Source organism: Pempheris klunzingeri, chromosome 5 (assembly GCF_042242105.1).
Source record: "Pempheris klunzingeri isolate RE-2024b chromosome 5, fPemKlu1.hap1, whole genome shotgun sequence".
NCBI lineage: Eukaryota > Metazoa > Chordata > Actinopteri > Acropomatiformes > Pempheridae > Pempheris > Pempheris klunzingeri.
The window spans coordinates 5,918,637-5,934,915 of NC_092016.1; the positions used below are offsets into that span (position 1 = coordinate 5,918,637).

The 16,279-nt window shown below is 41.2% G+C and overlaps 1 protein-coding gene across 1 annotated transcript in view; it reads left to right on the forward strand.

Moving 5' to 3' along the window:
* Positions 1-1,502: 1,502 nt before the first annotated feature.
* The window catches only part of cftr (CF transmembrane conductance regulator), a 35,746-nt gene continuing 20,969 nt past the window's right edge, over positions 1,503-16,279 (forward strand). The window contains exons 1-9 of the mRNA XM_070830627.1: positions 1,503-1,739; positions 3,254-3,364; positions 7,217-7,328; positions 9,216-9,431; positions 10,030-10,119; positions 12,130-12,293; positions 12,584-12,709; positions 14,037-14,283; positions 15,228-15,320. Coding sequence (XP_070686728.1) covers positions 1,687-1,739; positions 3,254-3,364; positions 7,217-7,328; positions 9,216-9,431; positions 10,030-10,119; positions 12,130-12,293; positions 12,584-12,709; positions 14,037-14,283; positions 15,228-15,320 — 1,212 coding nt within the window. The 5' untranslated portion in view covers positions 1,503-1,686. The remainder of the gene's footprint in view (positions 1,740-3,253; positions 3,365-7,216; positions 7,329-9,215; positions 9,432-10,029; positions 10,120-12,129; positions 12,294-12,583; positions 12,710-14,036; positions 14,284-15,227; positions 15,321-16,279) is intronic.

Below are 16,279 nucleotides of genomic sequence, written 5' to 3' on the forward strand. Positions count from 1 at the left end.
CTGGCTGCAAAGACAGTAACTGTCCAGCAGAGGTCAGTCGTTCCTCTTGGCAAAGTGGAAAAAAAAAACTCTAATGACTCAAGTTCAGCAAAATTGCAACTAACAGTCTGACTTCTTGTGATTCTCCTCCTTACTGCTACTTGTTTACCTTCTTTTGCTGCTTTCAAATGCATTTCAACATCAACTTAGACTTAGATATTTAATATGTAGTGTTTCCCTTGATGAGCAGTTCAGTAATATGTATTTTATTTCATATGGAGAACTACCTCACCTTGGCATTTATATTCACAGTGTATTTATCAGTATTTGTGCAAAGTTTAATCGTAAAATGAAACCTTTGATCTTGATCACTGTTGTACTTGTAACTCTTATTTTCATAAAAAATACACATGGCAGATTTACCCACCCTGTGTCTCACTCTTGAAGTAACCACAGCTGCAACACTGAGAGCGAAGATACATGGGAACCACAGGCATACTGCATCTTCACATTTTATCTCTGTTCCCTTATGGAATGTCTGAAGGTTTTGATCCTCCCTCTCCTGAAACTGTGTGTAACCTGAAACTGATAATAATAATAATAATAATGATTGGAAAAAAAGTTTCAAGCTCATTTAGATGTCTTGTTTCTGCTCTTTTGTGAATGACAGCGAGGGAGCTGGGTGGAGCAACATCTAAGGAGCACTTCAAAACACCTGCAGCAGGTTTTGGGATGAATTTCAACTATAAAACGGTTAAACTCTTACGTTAATCTGTGAGAGACACAGCTGTAGCTGCACTGCACTGAGCTCTTTACTCTTGTTCCCTGATCCATCCACAGTAACACGAGTTTCATCTTTCACTTTACAGATAAGGTGCATCATTACATTCAGTTTGTTTGGGACCACTGGGCAGTCAGTTTATAACACAGGCTTTTACCAACAAGTTGGTTAAGATTTATTGAATGCAACTGACCCCTAAACCCTCTTTGTGTTATGTCCCAGTTTTGAAATTGTTTGCACATATGATTTGAGAATTGTACACTTTGCGATTCATGGAGGGGGTTGTGATGTGAGATAAATGCACCTAAGACATATTTACCACACAGCACAATTTATACACTTAGTTGCACAGAGTTTTGCTTGCATTTTAACTTTAAATAGGGAATCAAAGTCATGGCCGGTCCTGCAAAGGAACTGGGTTTCCTCTGAATTAAATTAAAGTGGGGGGAAATATTTCATAATGACCCCTGGACTCCCATCGTTCCCTGTATTGCCTGGTTATGTATCTGGATCAATATCAGTCAAAGTGGCCTCACGTGGATCAGCTGGCTTCTTCAGCTTGTTGCCACAATACGCAACCTGATGAGGCTCGTCAGCGTGGAAATGACGTGCGCCTCTGCAATTTTTGGCGTGGCCATAAAGGATGGACTGTCCCTCACGCTGTGGCACTGCAGGAGAGCTCAGGACCAGAGAAGAGCAAGGGGGACGCTTCGAGGATAGAGAAACAAGTCTCAGTTTTGGGGGAGGAAGATATTTAAACCGTGACATCATTTTAACCGGAGGTGCAAAGTGGAAGATAAAGCCCCCCCCCCTCTCTCTCTATCTGTGTCTGCGGGAGCGGAGCCACTCAGGGGGACACACCAATGTGAGCGACGCGCACGGAGACGACTCAGGTGCAGAGAAACCAAACTGGCGGCGCACTTAGGATGCAGAAGTCACCAGTGGAAGATGCAAACTTCTTCTCCAAATTTTTCTTCTGGTAAGACAAGTTTCGGCTCTACGACTGAGCATCCGGCGTAGTCCGTGGACAGCAAGGTGCAGACGCAGATAGTCGTGGTACTTGAGCCCTAAAATCACTGTAAATAAAACTGTAGGCCATCTCTGTGGAAGTAAAGTGTTAAACGCATCATTCTGGTTGGTTGCATGTGAGGAAAATGGAAAGGGGATACATTAAATGTGAATAATAAGTGCTCTACTTGCTCCAAATTGAAGTCTGTAATAATTATTCTATGTAACTTTGATGGAGACCTTTTGGCACCATGGGGCAAGTGAGACTGTGAGGAAATGCGCAAAACCTTTACAAGAAAAATCGGATTGTGTTCTGAAAGACGAGCGTTAAAATCGTTTGGAAATGCTGTCATGGCGCCACAGACCGTCTCCACGTCCTGTTTTGCTACAGAAAGAGATTACAACAATATTTCTCTCGAAGTGCTCCAAAGAGTTGGAGAGTTGCTCGCTTATTCCGTGCGTAAAATGTGCACCTGACCGTCAAACGCTGTGCTGAAATGTGAGTGGTTCCCCGGTGAGGTCTGTTCTAGAAAACAGGTGTGGGGTGGATGCTCCTGAGGTTTTTTGGAAGTCTAACCTTAAAGTTATTATACAGTATGGGTTCTGTTTAAAGTAGGGCTGCAACTACTTTATTATTCTCAATGTAGATTAATCTGTCAGTTTTTTTATTAATAGATTAGATGTTTGCCCCATATAATGTCAGAAAATTGTGAAAAATGTTGATCACTGTCTCCCAAGGCTAAAAGGCGTCATCCTCAAGTGTCTTGTTTTGTCAACAACCCAAAGATATTCAGTTTACTGTCAGGGAGCAGTAAAGACACAAGAAAATATTAACACTTAAGAAGATGATTGAGGGAATTTTGACTTTTATCTCAAAAAAAAAAAATCAAACCAATGAATCAATTATCAAAGTACTCAGTGATTAATTTAAGAGTTGACAAATATTCGGTTAAGCGTTGCAGCTTTATTTAAGGATTCGCCAATATGTTCTCGCTCCTCACATTAATGAGAGGTCCTAAAGAAAGAAGCAGACCGAAAAAGTCCAATGATGTGACCTACTGTGTGTCACTTGGTTTGGACAGCCCTCCTTTAAATGACTTGAGTCACAGAGAGATGAGCAAACATCTGACTTTATCGCCCTGCTCTGTCATTAGTCAGTCTGACTGTGAAACCTCAGGGGTTACTTGTGTTACAACTAACACCAGTCTACATTAAAGCTTCCAGACACTCCAGCACTGGCTTTGATGCCAAAGGCTCATCCTCTAACCACACACAAACAAATGCAGGAGTTTGTTGTAAAATGTGTTTAACTTACTGTATACAGTGTCTTTCAGCAGTGGGTAGTAAGACAATGCATTCAGGTGTGTATCGATACAAATAGATTTTGTTGCCAAAATTATTGCACATGGCACATGTTAGATACGTTGGCATATTCTCAAGTACACATACATGATACTCAACAATTTGTCTAATCTGTATTTTCAGGTGGACGACACCGCTGCTGAGGAAGGGCTTCAGAAAGAAATTGGAGCTGTCAGATGTGTATAAGGCTCCTTCTTTTGATCTGGCAGACAACCTCTCTGAGAGACTCGAAAGGTTCGTGCGGTTTGTGCACCCAAATCATGGTAGTTTACATCCCAGCACACTGACTGGTAACTGCCTCGCTGTAGCCCAGGCTCATAAAGACATTTGGCCAATGGGAGAACAGATCACTTCCACTATACCGCCACCTGCTTCATTTATGATGAAAGTTTTGCAAAGTGGGTGTTAAAACCTCAGCTGTCACTGTGATATTGTTCCCTGTGGTCACCAACACGATACAGTTAAAAGGGCTTGTTTTTGATTAGTTGTCTGGGTGTTGTCAGTTAAAGAGGAAGTCATCAAATTAAAATGATGAACATCAGATTTTGGGTTCTGCTTCTCTGGAGAGACACGTTTTGCACCAGTGTTCAGTTGGTGCACACACAGAGAAAATGGATAAGAATGCAGTATGGCAGCGAGTCGGCTTCCAATGACAACCACAGTTGTTACTGATAACATTAAGGATGACTCCAGTCCCTACAGTAGCCCAATAACTCTTGTTATGCATCTACTGTATATTAGCACTGAGCTCCTAAATGAAATATAGCCGTCATTATTGATGATGTTTACCAGTGCTTTTCCTGCCGCGATAAGTGTGTGTGCTATTGCTGCTACTCTCCCGGCTGCATGTAAAACTCACAGCTCGATGTAGCAAGTTCAAGCCCATTTTGGGAGCCCTTGAAAAACATTCGGTGAAATGCACGAAATCAATAACTTGACCTGCAGCTACATGTGCTGAAAACAGTTACAGACATTTCCTAGGTATTTAATTATTCAACGTTTCAACTACAACATCCACTCCATCAAAAATACAGATGTAGCTAGCATGCACCCTGCACCCTGTGTGTCTGATCTGTACATGACCGGCTTATATAATCATAAAATCCTTTTTGTTGCTCTTTTATTTCATAGAAAAACTCTAACCTAGAAGTCTGCAGCCTTGATGTTTTTCATATATGCCCTTTGCATGTGTTTACAGTAGCCATCCTTCCCTTAGAGCCAAGTTAAAATATGGGCCGGCATTTAAACCGGGCGAGACATAAACCAAACGTGTGTGTGCCAAACAAACAGCCAGGCAGCAGCTGATGGACAAGGTTAACTTGTCTCTCTTTAGTCACTCTTAGTTCATCTTGCTCTCATGTTATTTACTCTTCTTTCTCTCCACCTCCTTCACTCTTTATTTCCCAAATTAAATGAACCTTGCATCTGCTTTAAGTTTTTCTCTTTTCTCTTCTTCTGAGACTGTCTGCCTTTTTTCTCTCTGCCACCTTAACCACTAGGCCACCCTACTGACCCTTCCCCTCATTAAATCAGTTTACTCCTCACACGATTGGCTGCACTTCACAAATCTTGAAATCATGTACATTTAAGGCTTTGAAATAATGTCTCTTAAGCCCACTCATGGCCGTGCAGTGACATAGTACAGTGTGCATAATTTCATTAAAGTCAAGAGAATCTCTCTTCACTTTTATAACCGTTTTCCCCTCTGTACTTGGAAGTGGCATATTTAGAATTCTGAATATTTCAAAATGTAAAAGTTTGTTTTTGAAAAGTGCAAATACCGTCTGTCGTGGTTTTTTTTCATCTTTATGTTGCTCTCCTCCATTTAGCCCATTTCTTTTCTTTGTCCCTGCCATCCTTTCTTTTACTGTTCTAATAGCACCGACTACCACGTCTTTGACTAATGTTGCTTTTCCTAAAAAGGAAGAGGTTAGATGTTAGCCCAAAGATTGAATACTTGTGTGTCTTTCTTTATTCATTTATTTTATTTTTTTCTACCTTGCCTAACAACTACAGCGGTGTCCTACAGTGGCCTTGCGTCTTGGTAACTCAGGGGCCCACGTCACGCTGAATGGTGCCAACAAGCCGGTTAATGTACACGGGTGGTAAAAAGTCGACCTTTAGAAAGGGCCTTGTGCCCACCGGGTGATAAATGAGCAGTGGTGGGTGATTTTGCTTTCATTATTCCGATCAGGCAAACAGTGAAGGCTTCTGGGAATGTGAACTTTACCTTCCATTAAAGCATGCTGTGTACCGTCAGCCCCTCCATCACCCACTCAGTTCAGTTCAATTCAGCGAGCTTTTCCGGCATTGAGAGGATTTCATCATTCCACGAAAGCTGATATTCTAAGCATGAAGACCAAGAAAGGAGTAAAGAACCAGACAAAGTATAGATTAGATTTTGTTTTATTGCAGTAAACAAATAGTAGCCTAGTTTAGAAGTTTGGTAGCCAACAACACCAACAGTTCCATTAGTTCTAGCAATTCTCCTATTTAGTACTAACTACACTTCCCATCAGTCTTGTTCTATCATCTATCAGCTCCCTTTTTGGAGAAGATAAATATGTTTGAAATAACTTCATGGCAACTTTTTCACCTCCTCTGCCATTTGCCATCACCAGAAACTTTGACACCCTACTTCTGTTTGTATTGGAGCTTCAGAGGCCGCTCTCTGATTTGTGCTGTAAAGCAATCCCAATTTTTGGTAATTTTGAAACTGAGTGATATGAACATTGTGTCCATTCATGTTGTATATCCAGGGTCGTGGGAAAATGGCAGCTACACCCTGACTATATCACCAGTTTGTTACCTTTACACCACTGGGTCATTTAGACTTTCCAGTGTTCACCCAACCTGCATATTAACGTGAGATGAACGTGAATGAGCTAATGATGGACATGAAATTTGAACATGAGTGAGATGGTGATGAACGTGGAAGTGAGTCTAATAATGTGGGTGACCATGCAGTCTTTTATGCATGTCAAGTTTGACAGTGTTGGTGTAGCTGGTGTCCCCCCCTTGCTTTGATCCTGTGGCATTTATGGTTTATATATCAATACCAGTGGCCACGAGTGAATGAACATAACAGAAAACATTGTTTAATGTGTACTAGTCATATTCGCTTCCCAATCCACTTAATAGGGTCAGTATTGGTGCTGATATTGATCCAGCAGATCAGATCAGTGCAAACCTACTTCAGTTCCATTTAGTCTGCAAATTGACATCCAGTGCAAAACTTTCAGCAGTAATATTTGTGTGCATCCTTACCACCAGTTGTATGGCTCTGTAAGAGTCCATTGATATTTAACTTTAGGATATCAATACCTATAATAGGGAAACACTTGAGACTTTGTCCTCTCGCTCTCTTTTTATCACTTTCTTTCTTATTGTTCTCCCCTCCTTTTCCTCTCCCTCTCATCATGTCGCTTCTCCACTTCTTCTCCCATCACTCACTGTTGAACTGGTCAGCCAAATCACCCTGGTTATAAATGACCCTCAGAGAACAATGCAGATACTTACTCTAGCTATAACTGCTTTCCAGGGCAGTTGTGGGAAGTTAATCCAACATTGTTGTAACAAGGGCAGGCAATTTAAAGCTACAATAGGCAATATCCAAAGGTCTCTACGTTTATTTGTATATAAAAACTGTTATTTTTTTATTCTTATTCTGTTCAAGAGTTCAAACGTGTAGATGTGCCCAAATTAAATTCCTTAAAAAAAAAAAAAAACGTACTAGATATTAAAATGAAGAATTAAAATAAAGAAATTTTATGTTTTCATTATTTAACTGCTAATGTTTTTATGTTTGGCAATCAGTGGTCAGAGTCATTTGGAAACACACACACAGAATTTCTAACAACATGAAAATAAATAGATGCACTACAGCTTCTAGTTCTGTGACTGAATCACCAGCCAAAGTTAAGAAAGGACTCTTAGAAACTGGACAGCTGGTTTGTTGCCAAAGTAGTAGTAGACAAACAGAAGAGCCAAAGCCAAACTTTGCTGGCATTTGGCTGCTGGATGTGTTATTCTCCTACCCTGCCTGTATTGCTGTTTAACTGTGTTGTAACTCTGTCCTCCCTGCAGAGAATGGGACAGAGAGGTGGTGTCAGCCAAGAACAAGCCCAGGCTGATGAGAGCGCTGGCCCGCTGCTTCCTCGGCCCTTTCGCTTTCTTTGGTGTCCTCCTCTACCTCGGGGTGAGTCTGTCATCTCTGGAGGAAGCAAACGTGACATAACTGGACATAGGAAATAGGGTGTTAACTCTGACATAATGGATCGTACCATTGAGTTGCAGGGTTCTCACAAAGTCTTGAAAGTTTGGAAAATGCTGCTAACACTCAAGCATTCAAGGCCCATTTAAACCAAAAATCTTTTAATATTTGAAATGAAATGTACTTGTAAAAAGCTGAATGAAACCTGGACTTATAAAGTCATAGTGCCTATGCTCAGCTGAATGTGACGTTAGGTTTGTGTATGTTCTCGTGAAAAGGAGATGGAAAGCTAAAAGCTTTAGTGAATCACAGACTGTAGATAAAAAATGGTTGTAGCTTTGATGAGATAATAAAGCTGTGATTAGGTTTACAGCTTGCAATACAAATCTGAGCCAATGTGTTGAGGGCGAGGTGATTCTATTGGGTCAAGCAAATATATCCAAAAACATACTTCACTTTTTAAGCCTTTTATATCCTTTATGAATCAATTCAAAGAATACCAACCACCAACACCTTCACTATCACCAGCAAAACACAAATTATAAGCTTGAATTTAGCACAGGTAGGACTGCAGCTAACAATTTCTCCCATTAGTGACTAATGTATTTATATAATGTACGTGGCAGCATGGTGGTGCTGTGGTTAGCACTGCTGCCTCACAGCAAGAAGCTGTGAATTTCAACCTGGGTCTTTCTGTGTGGAGTTTGTTCCTCCTGTGCTTGCGTGGGTTCTCTCTGGGTTCTCTGGCTTCCTCCCACAGTCCAAAGACATGCAGGTTTGGTTAATTGGTCACTCTAAATTGTGTCAATGGTCGTCTGTCTCTGTGTCAGCCTTTTGATGATTGGCGACCAGTCCAGGGTCTACCTCACCCCTCTCACCCAAAGTCAACTAGAATTGGCTCCAGTCCCCCACTTATCGCTTATTCTGAAGGATAAGCGGGATAGACAATGGCTGGATGGATGTATAAATACTGCCTGAGATATTCATCCAGCCTGCTGAAAATGAAATAATGGTCAACATTGGTGTCACACAATACAGTAACTGTAATTTCTTCATATTGAAATGCTCAAATTGAATGATACTGAATGAAACATGTCTTATAGCACACAACACAAAATATAGTGTGAAATGATAGATACAGTACCAAGTCATGACTGCATTAGTTTTGAAAATTCCCACAGCCACCACCAGTCCCTGTCACATACAGCTGTTTCACGGCCAACTGCACTTGTCCTTGTGCGCGGCCTGTTAACAGTGTTGGAGTTGCGAGAGCCCATAGAGCTACAGTGGCATGACACACAAACATTGCAAGCATGTCGCACCATAGTGTCGCAAGCCATCTCACTGTTCTGCACTCACGGGAAGGTGGTGACAGCAGCCGTTACGTCATTTAGTACAGTTTGAGGTGGTTGTCATGACAGCAAGAATGCCTGTTAGATGTTAAAGAGGCTGTGTAGGAAAACAGACAAGCTTTGGGGAAGGTTCTCAGTAGATGCCAAAGCAGTTTCTGGTCGTTTGGCGCTCTTCAATATTTAGTAGAATCTCAGTTGTGTAAAGGTTAATTATGAAATTGTGACATTGACATTGATTTCAATACACCTTGGAAGAAGTATGCATGTTTTTGAAGCTAGCTTTGGCACCTTTTAATTTTGAACAAGTAATTGTAATTACAAATGGTGCACACTTTGATATGAATCGAGGTAATCATGTACAGACTGACAGTAACTGACTGTATACTCAGTACTGACTTATGTGCTCCAAGAGCACCAGACAAGCTGACAGATTTTTTTGTTTCTCAAACAGAAAGTTATTAATGTAAAAGCACATCAGATCAGTTCATCGTATCTGTTACTGTCCCATCTCTTGGTGTAGGAGGCTTCCAAGACGGTGCAGCCTCAGCTTCTGGGCCGCATCATCGCCTCCTTCGACCCCTTCCATGCTCCTGAGCGGAGCCAGGGATACTTCCTGGCCCTGGGCCTCTGCCTCCTCTTCACCGCCCGCTTTCTCCTACTGCAACCTGCCATCTTTGGCTTGCATCACCTGGGCATGCAGATCCGTATCGCCCTTTTCAGCCTCATCTACAAGAAGGTAAGTGGAGGAATTCAGCGTCATCGTGCGAAAGTACGTTTTTGTTCATTGATCCTAAAAAGTTTTGGAGATTTTGAAAATATTTCAACAACACTGATATTTAATAATATCTCATTAAAGTTTAATTTGCAACATAAGAGACTACAAAGTACAATATTTGCCTCTGCCATGCTGCAGAGGTCGAGTGTTAAGTCTCCTAAAACGTGTATCCAGTAGCAGTGTGCATCTCTTCCTGATTACACATGAAACGAACAATTGCTACTTAAACGACTGCTGTAACAACCAGTTGCAGGAACAAAACAAACCAATCCGGCCGATAAGATACAGAGACAGTTGTGTTTGACCGTTTGTCAGCTTTTTTTCCTCCGGTTGTTTCTAGTGTTTCTTATCAGCTAAAAGTGTCCACCTTTTTTGGAATGCGTGACCGAGCATTCCCAGAAAACTTCTTGCATGTGGAAGTCCAGTAGAGGCAATCCACAGGCAGCTGAGAGGGGCGTGGCAGTGTGGTGTCAAAGCATGGCCACGTGTCATCGGCTCCCTCAACAAATTCTCTTTCTCCCTTTGTGTTTCAACTGACCCCGACCTTTGAACTCTTCAGACCCTGAAGCTGTCCAGCCGAGTCTTGGATAAGATCAGCACTGGTCAGCTGGTCAGTCTGATGTCCGCCCACCTCAACAAGCTGGATGAGGTGAGAAAACCCAAGCATGTGGTTAACCCACTTATATATCACTATCCCATAAACCTTTGATCTTTGCAATCTCCGTTAATTTACATGCTCCAAATCTAAATGTAAGGCAACTGTCATACACCGGCTAAGGCTAAGTTGCCTGCGCATGACAGTTACCTAACATTACATCAGATCTCTTAGTGTTTATTAAATTGTCCTCTGCCAGAATAAATGAAAAAAACAGTGAATAAACACTAAGTATGAATATTGGCCTCCAACTGATAGTGAAGTGAAGCTAACAGAGATGGAAGAATCCGTAAATCATAATTTTTGAAATAGTACACAAATAAATTAGAAAATTTGATTTCATTGCAATTGCTCTAGAACAAAAGTACAGATGGTGCAGCTTTATTAACAGGTTTTTAATTGCAGAATTTTTTTTATTGACTTTTGGAGGTGATTTGCATTGTTTGGATACAACAATCAAGTCACTTTTTGAGTGAAAAGAACAATACAGTGGTTTCCACAGAAGTTTTCCTCCACAGGCCACACCCCCTCATTGACTTACATGAATTGGCTTTATTACCCAACACCTTAACCCTGAGGGACAATTAGAGGACAATAGATCTGGAAAACACACACAGTATAACCACAAACACACATACACAATTAGGTGTGTGTACTAAAGCAACATTCTGTGTGAATCATTGTAGGAAAAAAAAAACACATTTCTGATAATGCAAGACAACATAGCTGGAGGGTGTGTGGTGTGTGTGTGTGTGTGTGTGTGTGTGTGTGTGTGTGTGTGTGTGTGTGTGTGTGTGTGTGTGTGTGTGTGTGTGTGTGTGTGTGTGTGTGTGTGTGTGTGTGTGTGTGTGTGTGTGTGTGTGTGTGTGTGTGTGTGTGTGTGTGTGTGTGTGTGTGTAGGCTGATCTCAGTCTTGCTTTGGGTCTCACTGGAGTGTTGAATGTGGAAACACTCTGCAACCTGCTTTGAGACAATTATCACCTGGCTTGAATGTGAGTTGGCCAGTGCACTCCCCTCTCTTTTTAATGACTGGTGGGGGCTACCTAGACTGTAGTTCCCCTGTAGGCTGGTGGATGAAAGGGAGCTTACTGGGGTGAGATCTGAGACTTTCTCACCTACTGTGCAGATGAAGTTCATGAGTACAGTGCCGACTGAATAAAAGTGGATTCCTCAAAACATAAAGTTTGGTTGATCTAGCCACTATTTTCTTTCTGTATTTCTTGATTATTTCCCCCTAGTTTTAACATTTGCACACTTTTCTTGCGATCAGTCATCGTAATTGTTCATTCATTCTACTGCAATTCAAATCTTGCATGTATAATGTGTTTTAGATGGGGCTTTTTTTTTTTTTTTTAAGTCAAATGCAAACATTCATTCAACATCACAACTCTGTAAGTAAATAATGCTATTTTCTTCCACAGTAGGGCCAGGCTCAACTATTTGCCATTGTCAAAGTAATTCTTTCTAAGAACATCCAGTAGGTCTGTTCTGTATCACATACTCACTTGTACTCTGTCAGCTTCACAATTAAGGAAAATAAATATCAAATGAAAAGAAAGACAAAAAACTCTTGTAGCAGTCGAAGTAGCATAATAATATGATCATCACATCTAATTGCAAGGATGTTGGAAAACAGCATTGATGAAAAGGGAACCACTACATTTATGTTTCTGTCCCAGTGGGACATTAATCAGACCTCACTGTAATAGCCCAGCCTAGCATAATCTTCTTGCTATACTGCTATACCAAGCTGAGTATGGTTGTTTTCCTCTGCTGCTGTAACTCTTCAGAGCCACCTTTTCAAGCTTGCAGGTAGTGCCTATTATACTGAAAACAGGCTTTCAGTGCAGTCTTTCCTGGACCTGACCTTTGACCTCTCAGTGGTCAGGAGCAAAAAAAGCTTTTCCGTGCTGGGAGGTGACACAGTAGTATTACTCCTGTCGTTTCCCAATGAACCAATGTGCACTAAATGTCATTTCTGTGTCCCGTGTATGTTTGTTGCAGAGCTTGGGTCTGGCCCACTTTATATGGATCACCCCCCTTCAGTGTATACTGTGTGTGGGTCTCATCTGGGAGCTAATCGAGGTGAACGGCTTTTGCGCCCTGGCAGCTCTGACTCTGCTGGGCATCATCCAGGCCTGGCTCTCTCAGAAGATGGGACCTCACCGGTAGAGAAAACATCCACTCATACTACAGTGCATCAGTAACACTGTGTATTATGAGAATATATCGCGTACAAGCACTATATATACTATACAACACTAGACCATACTGTATACAGCTTAGGTGCATACATAAATGTGCATGCAAGCATGTTTGTGTGTAGATGCATGCTGGAATATGCATGTTTATGCTTGTATGTATGTCTGTGCACCTGCATGTGCATGTTTCTGTGTGTGTGCCACGCCTCTATGATGCTGCTGTAAGCGTGTAATGTAAAACTGTGTCCTGTAAACAGGGTGAAGCGAGCAGGGATGATCAGCCGCCGACTGGCTCTCACCTCGGAGATCGTGGAGAACATCCACTCTGTGAAGGCGTACGGTTGGGAGGAGGTGATGGAGACTATCATCAAGAACATCAGGCAGTAAGACACCCGACAACTATATCACAAAAGGAACATTTCTTAGACCTGTTTTCTACTATTTTAATACCAAATTTTGTGTCTGCCTCATGCAGATTGCAACAATCTAACAGCTTGATAACAGGTAGTGTTAAAGCATCCTAAAGCTGGTTGCTGGCAGGCTTAAGGCCACTTAACAGTAGTGTTGAAAAGGAAACTGATTTGAAGCAGCATAACTCTGGTCTTCATGCAGCATACACCAAAGTCATCACCAAAGTCAAGTATTATATGTATAATTATAAGTATATTGTTGATATGCTTTAATAAATTGGCCTGAGCAAGAAAATGAAAGCGAGTCAGTCGGCATCTCAAAAGGCTCTGACTGTATAGTAGAAATGGAACTAACTCGGTGCTAAAATTGTGAGAGAGATGTTAAAACATGTGGTCAGCCAGAAGAGCCATGCTGGCGTCACTGTTGGCTCCCAGAGCCAGAATCATGATCACTGCAACTGGCGAGGTCAGTAATCGTATGGGAAAGAGTTTTGGTGACACGGTGCAGAAATATGTTGATAACTATCAGAGCTAACACGGAGCCACCAAGACTTCACATTTACCTGATAATAGCAGCATGAAAAGCTGGCGTGCTGTTAACCAAAAGAATTCTCAGAAGTCGGGCATTAAGTCTGTGTGATGTTGGTAGAATCAATAATACCATGTGAGTAGTATCATTTTTCTAATACTAATTATGATGTGACAAGTGTATGCAAAAAATCCCCATGTAAAATAATGAAACTACATCTTTCTCATAATCTAGTTAGTCCACTCTGAAATCCATTTGAATTGTATTGTTATTTCCACTTGCTATATGTCTCTATGTATTGCATCTTACCTATTTAAATTTAAATGTTTAGACTACTGAAAAATCATCTAGTTGTTTCTTAGGTTTAGTTTTAATCTTTAGTTAGGATCTTTGGTTAGTCTCAGGTAGTTTGTAAATGTTACTGTATAATACATGTACATTTCAAATCAAGACAACTGAAACATGTAAACATGTTATGAATTATAGTATTTATACATTTTCTGTCTAGTGTTTGGGCCCCTATGCTTAAGCTTCGAAGCGATTACAAGGTGTTCCATTTAACATGTTTCCATTATGTCATATGTAATCTTACTTGTGTTTTAACTGTTTTATGAATAAACAGAACTACTTTTAAAAGTACTACTACTATTTCTTTTATTAAGTCAACAAATCAACAAAACTAAATGCTGCCAGGTCCATGAAAGTTCCATGAAAGTATTCAAAAAATTATCTAATATTCCTTTTTCTGTCCCACTACCCCTTACTCCTCAGGGACGAGATGACGCTGACGAGGAAGATCGGCTCTCTGCGTTACTTCTACAGCGCCGCCTACTTCTTTTCTGCCATCTTGGTCATCGTGTCTGCCATCCTTCCGCATGCACTCAGTAAAGGTATCATCCTGCGTCGTATCTTCACCACAGCCTCCTACTGCATGGTGCTGCGAATGACGCTGACCCGCCAGCTGCCAGGATCCATCCAGATGTGGTACGACACGCTGGCACTGGTCAAGAAGATCGAGGTGGGTTCAGAGTGTGGGGGGTGAAACGTGTACGCGTTAGGGGGTCAATCAATCAATCAATCAATCTTTATTTATATAGCACCAATTCATAACAGCGTTATCTCAAGACGCTTTACATGAAGAGCAGGTCGAGACCAAACTCTTTAATTAGAGGGAGACCCAACGATTCAGGAATTCAAAATTAAGGATTCAAGAATCCCCACATGAGCAGCATGCCAACAGTGGCAGGAAAAACTCCCCTTTAACAGGAAGAAACCTCGAACAGACCCAGGCTCAATGTGGACGGCTTCTGTAGGGGTCAGTGTTGGGTGGAGGTTGGACAGAGAGACAGAGAGAGAGAAAGAACACAAACAGCAACCAACATACTAACAGCAACTATAGCACTGACAATAGGAGTGTGACTAATAAATTAGCAATATGGTAGCACTGAAAAACATGACGAGTTGATTCATGAACCCAGAGAACCACAGCAGCAGGACCAGGATCAGGATCCACAGGAACCTGAGGGATGAGGAAAGCACAGAAAGGCTCCGGGGAAGATACCAAGTTAGTAGCAGATATTAAGCAGGCATGAGGCATAATGATGGAGAGGGAGAGGAGGATACAGAATAGAGAGGAGCCCAGTGCATCATGGGAGTCCCCCGGCAGTCTATGCCTATAGCAGCATAACTAGGGGCTGGTCCAAGGCCTGAGCCAGCCCGAAACTATAACCTTTATCAAAAAGGAAGGTTTTTAGCCTAGTCTTAAATGTAGAGATGGTGTCTGCCCCCCGAACATGCATCATTCAGTGTTTTTTTTTATCAGTTAGATGTTTTTTATCACTGCTACAAATGTCAAATCACATTTGGTGTTGGCCTTTAACAACTCATAACAGAATTAAACAGTTCTTAGTAAATGTTATACTGTAAATATGCTCATGTACCAGCATGTCTTGTTTTCTCCAGGAATTCTTGATGAAGGAAGAATACAGAGTGCTGGAGTACAACCTGACAACCACTGAACTGGAGCTGGTCAATGTCTCTGCATCCTGGGACGAGGTTTGTTCACCTGTGTGTTAAAGCTGAATGTGAGACTTTATGGCAATAGCTAATTCATACCAAAGTCTGTGTGTTTTAGTGTCGTTTAGTCTCTAAACTCTGGAGCCTTTCCTCCACTAAGCGAGAATAATTTTAACACCAAAAAAAAGACGGTGATTTCCATGAATGCAAATCTCAGTGTGGCCTGATAGGAGAGACACAGATTCTAGGCAGTTTCTGTTGATGGTCAATAATCAGTTAATTATTAAATGCTTGAATACAAAATATATGGACTATTTTAAGTGCACAACTCACTGAATTGCGTGTTTGAATCATACATAAATAAACACAGGTACATAATTTTAGGCATAAATGAAATGAAACCAAAGAAAGCAATCAAATGCTGCACTTGTTTTTTTATTCAACATGTAAGCAAACAAAATTCAAAAGGTTGAACAATATTTATGGACAAATTTCAGACTTTCCTGGGTGGCAATAACATGAAGAGACCTGAAAACAAAGATCCTAAAGTGTCATGCCTGCATAAAGCGCTCTGAAAATTGCTCGGGTTGCTGCATCTGCCGAAATCCACTGAAAAGCCTGATGTAAACACCTTTGGGCACTGATCCCACTGCGTTACACTACGTTACAGTACTACGACTCTATGCAGGCGCAGATAATTAATTCTTTATTGATCTTAATGTTAATGAATCAGTCATTGATCAGTCATTAATATCCTTAGTTTTGAGTGAGAATGACTCAGGTAATGATCCCAAAATAACAAGCTTCATGGGTACTGATTAGATGGGTGTGTTCATGTGATAGACAGTCGTTCTTCGTGCCTTGTAAGCCGAGCATAACAAAATTGAAGCCTGAGCTTACTCTAATATTCAGCTATCTGTTTGTGTGTCCTAAATACAACACAGAGGAGAGGAGATACATAAACTGGCCAGGTCAATATATTGGCTACTATTGGTCTA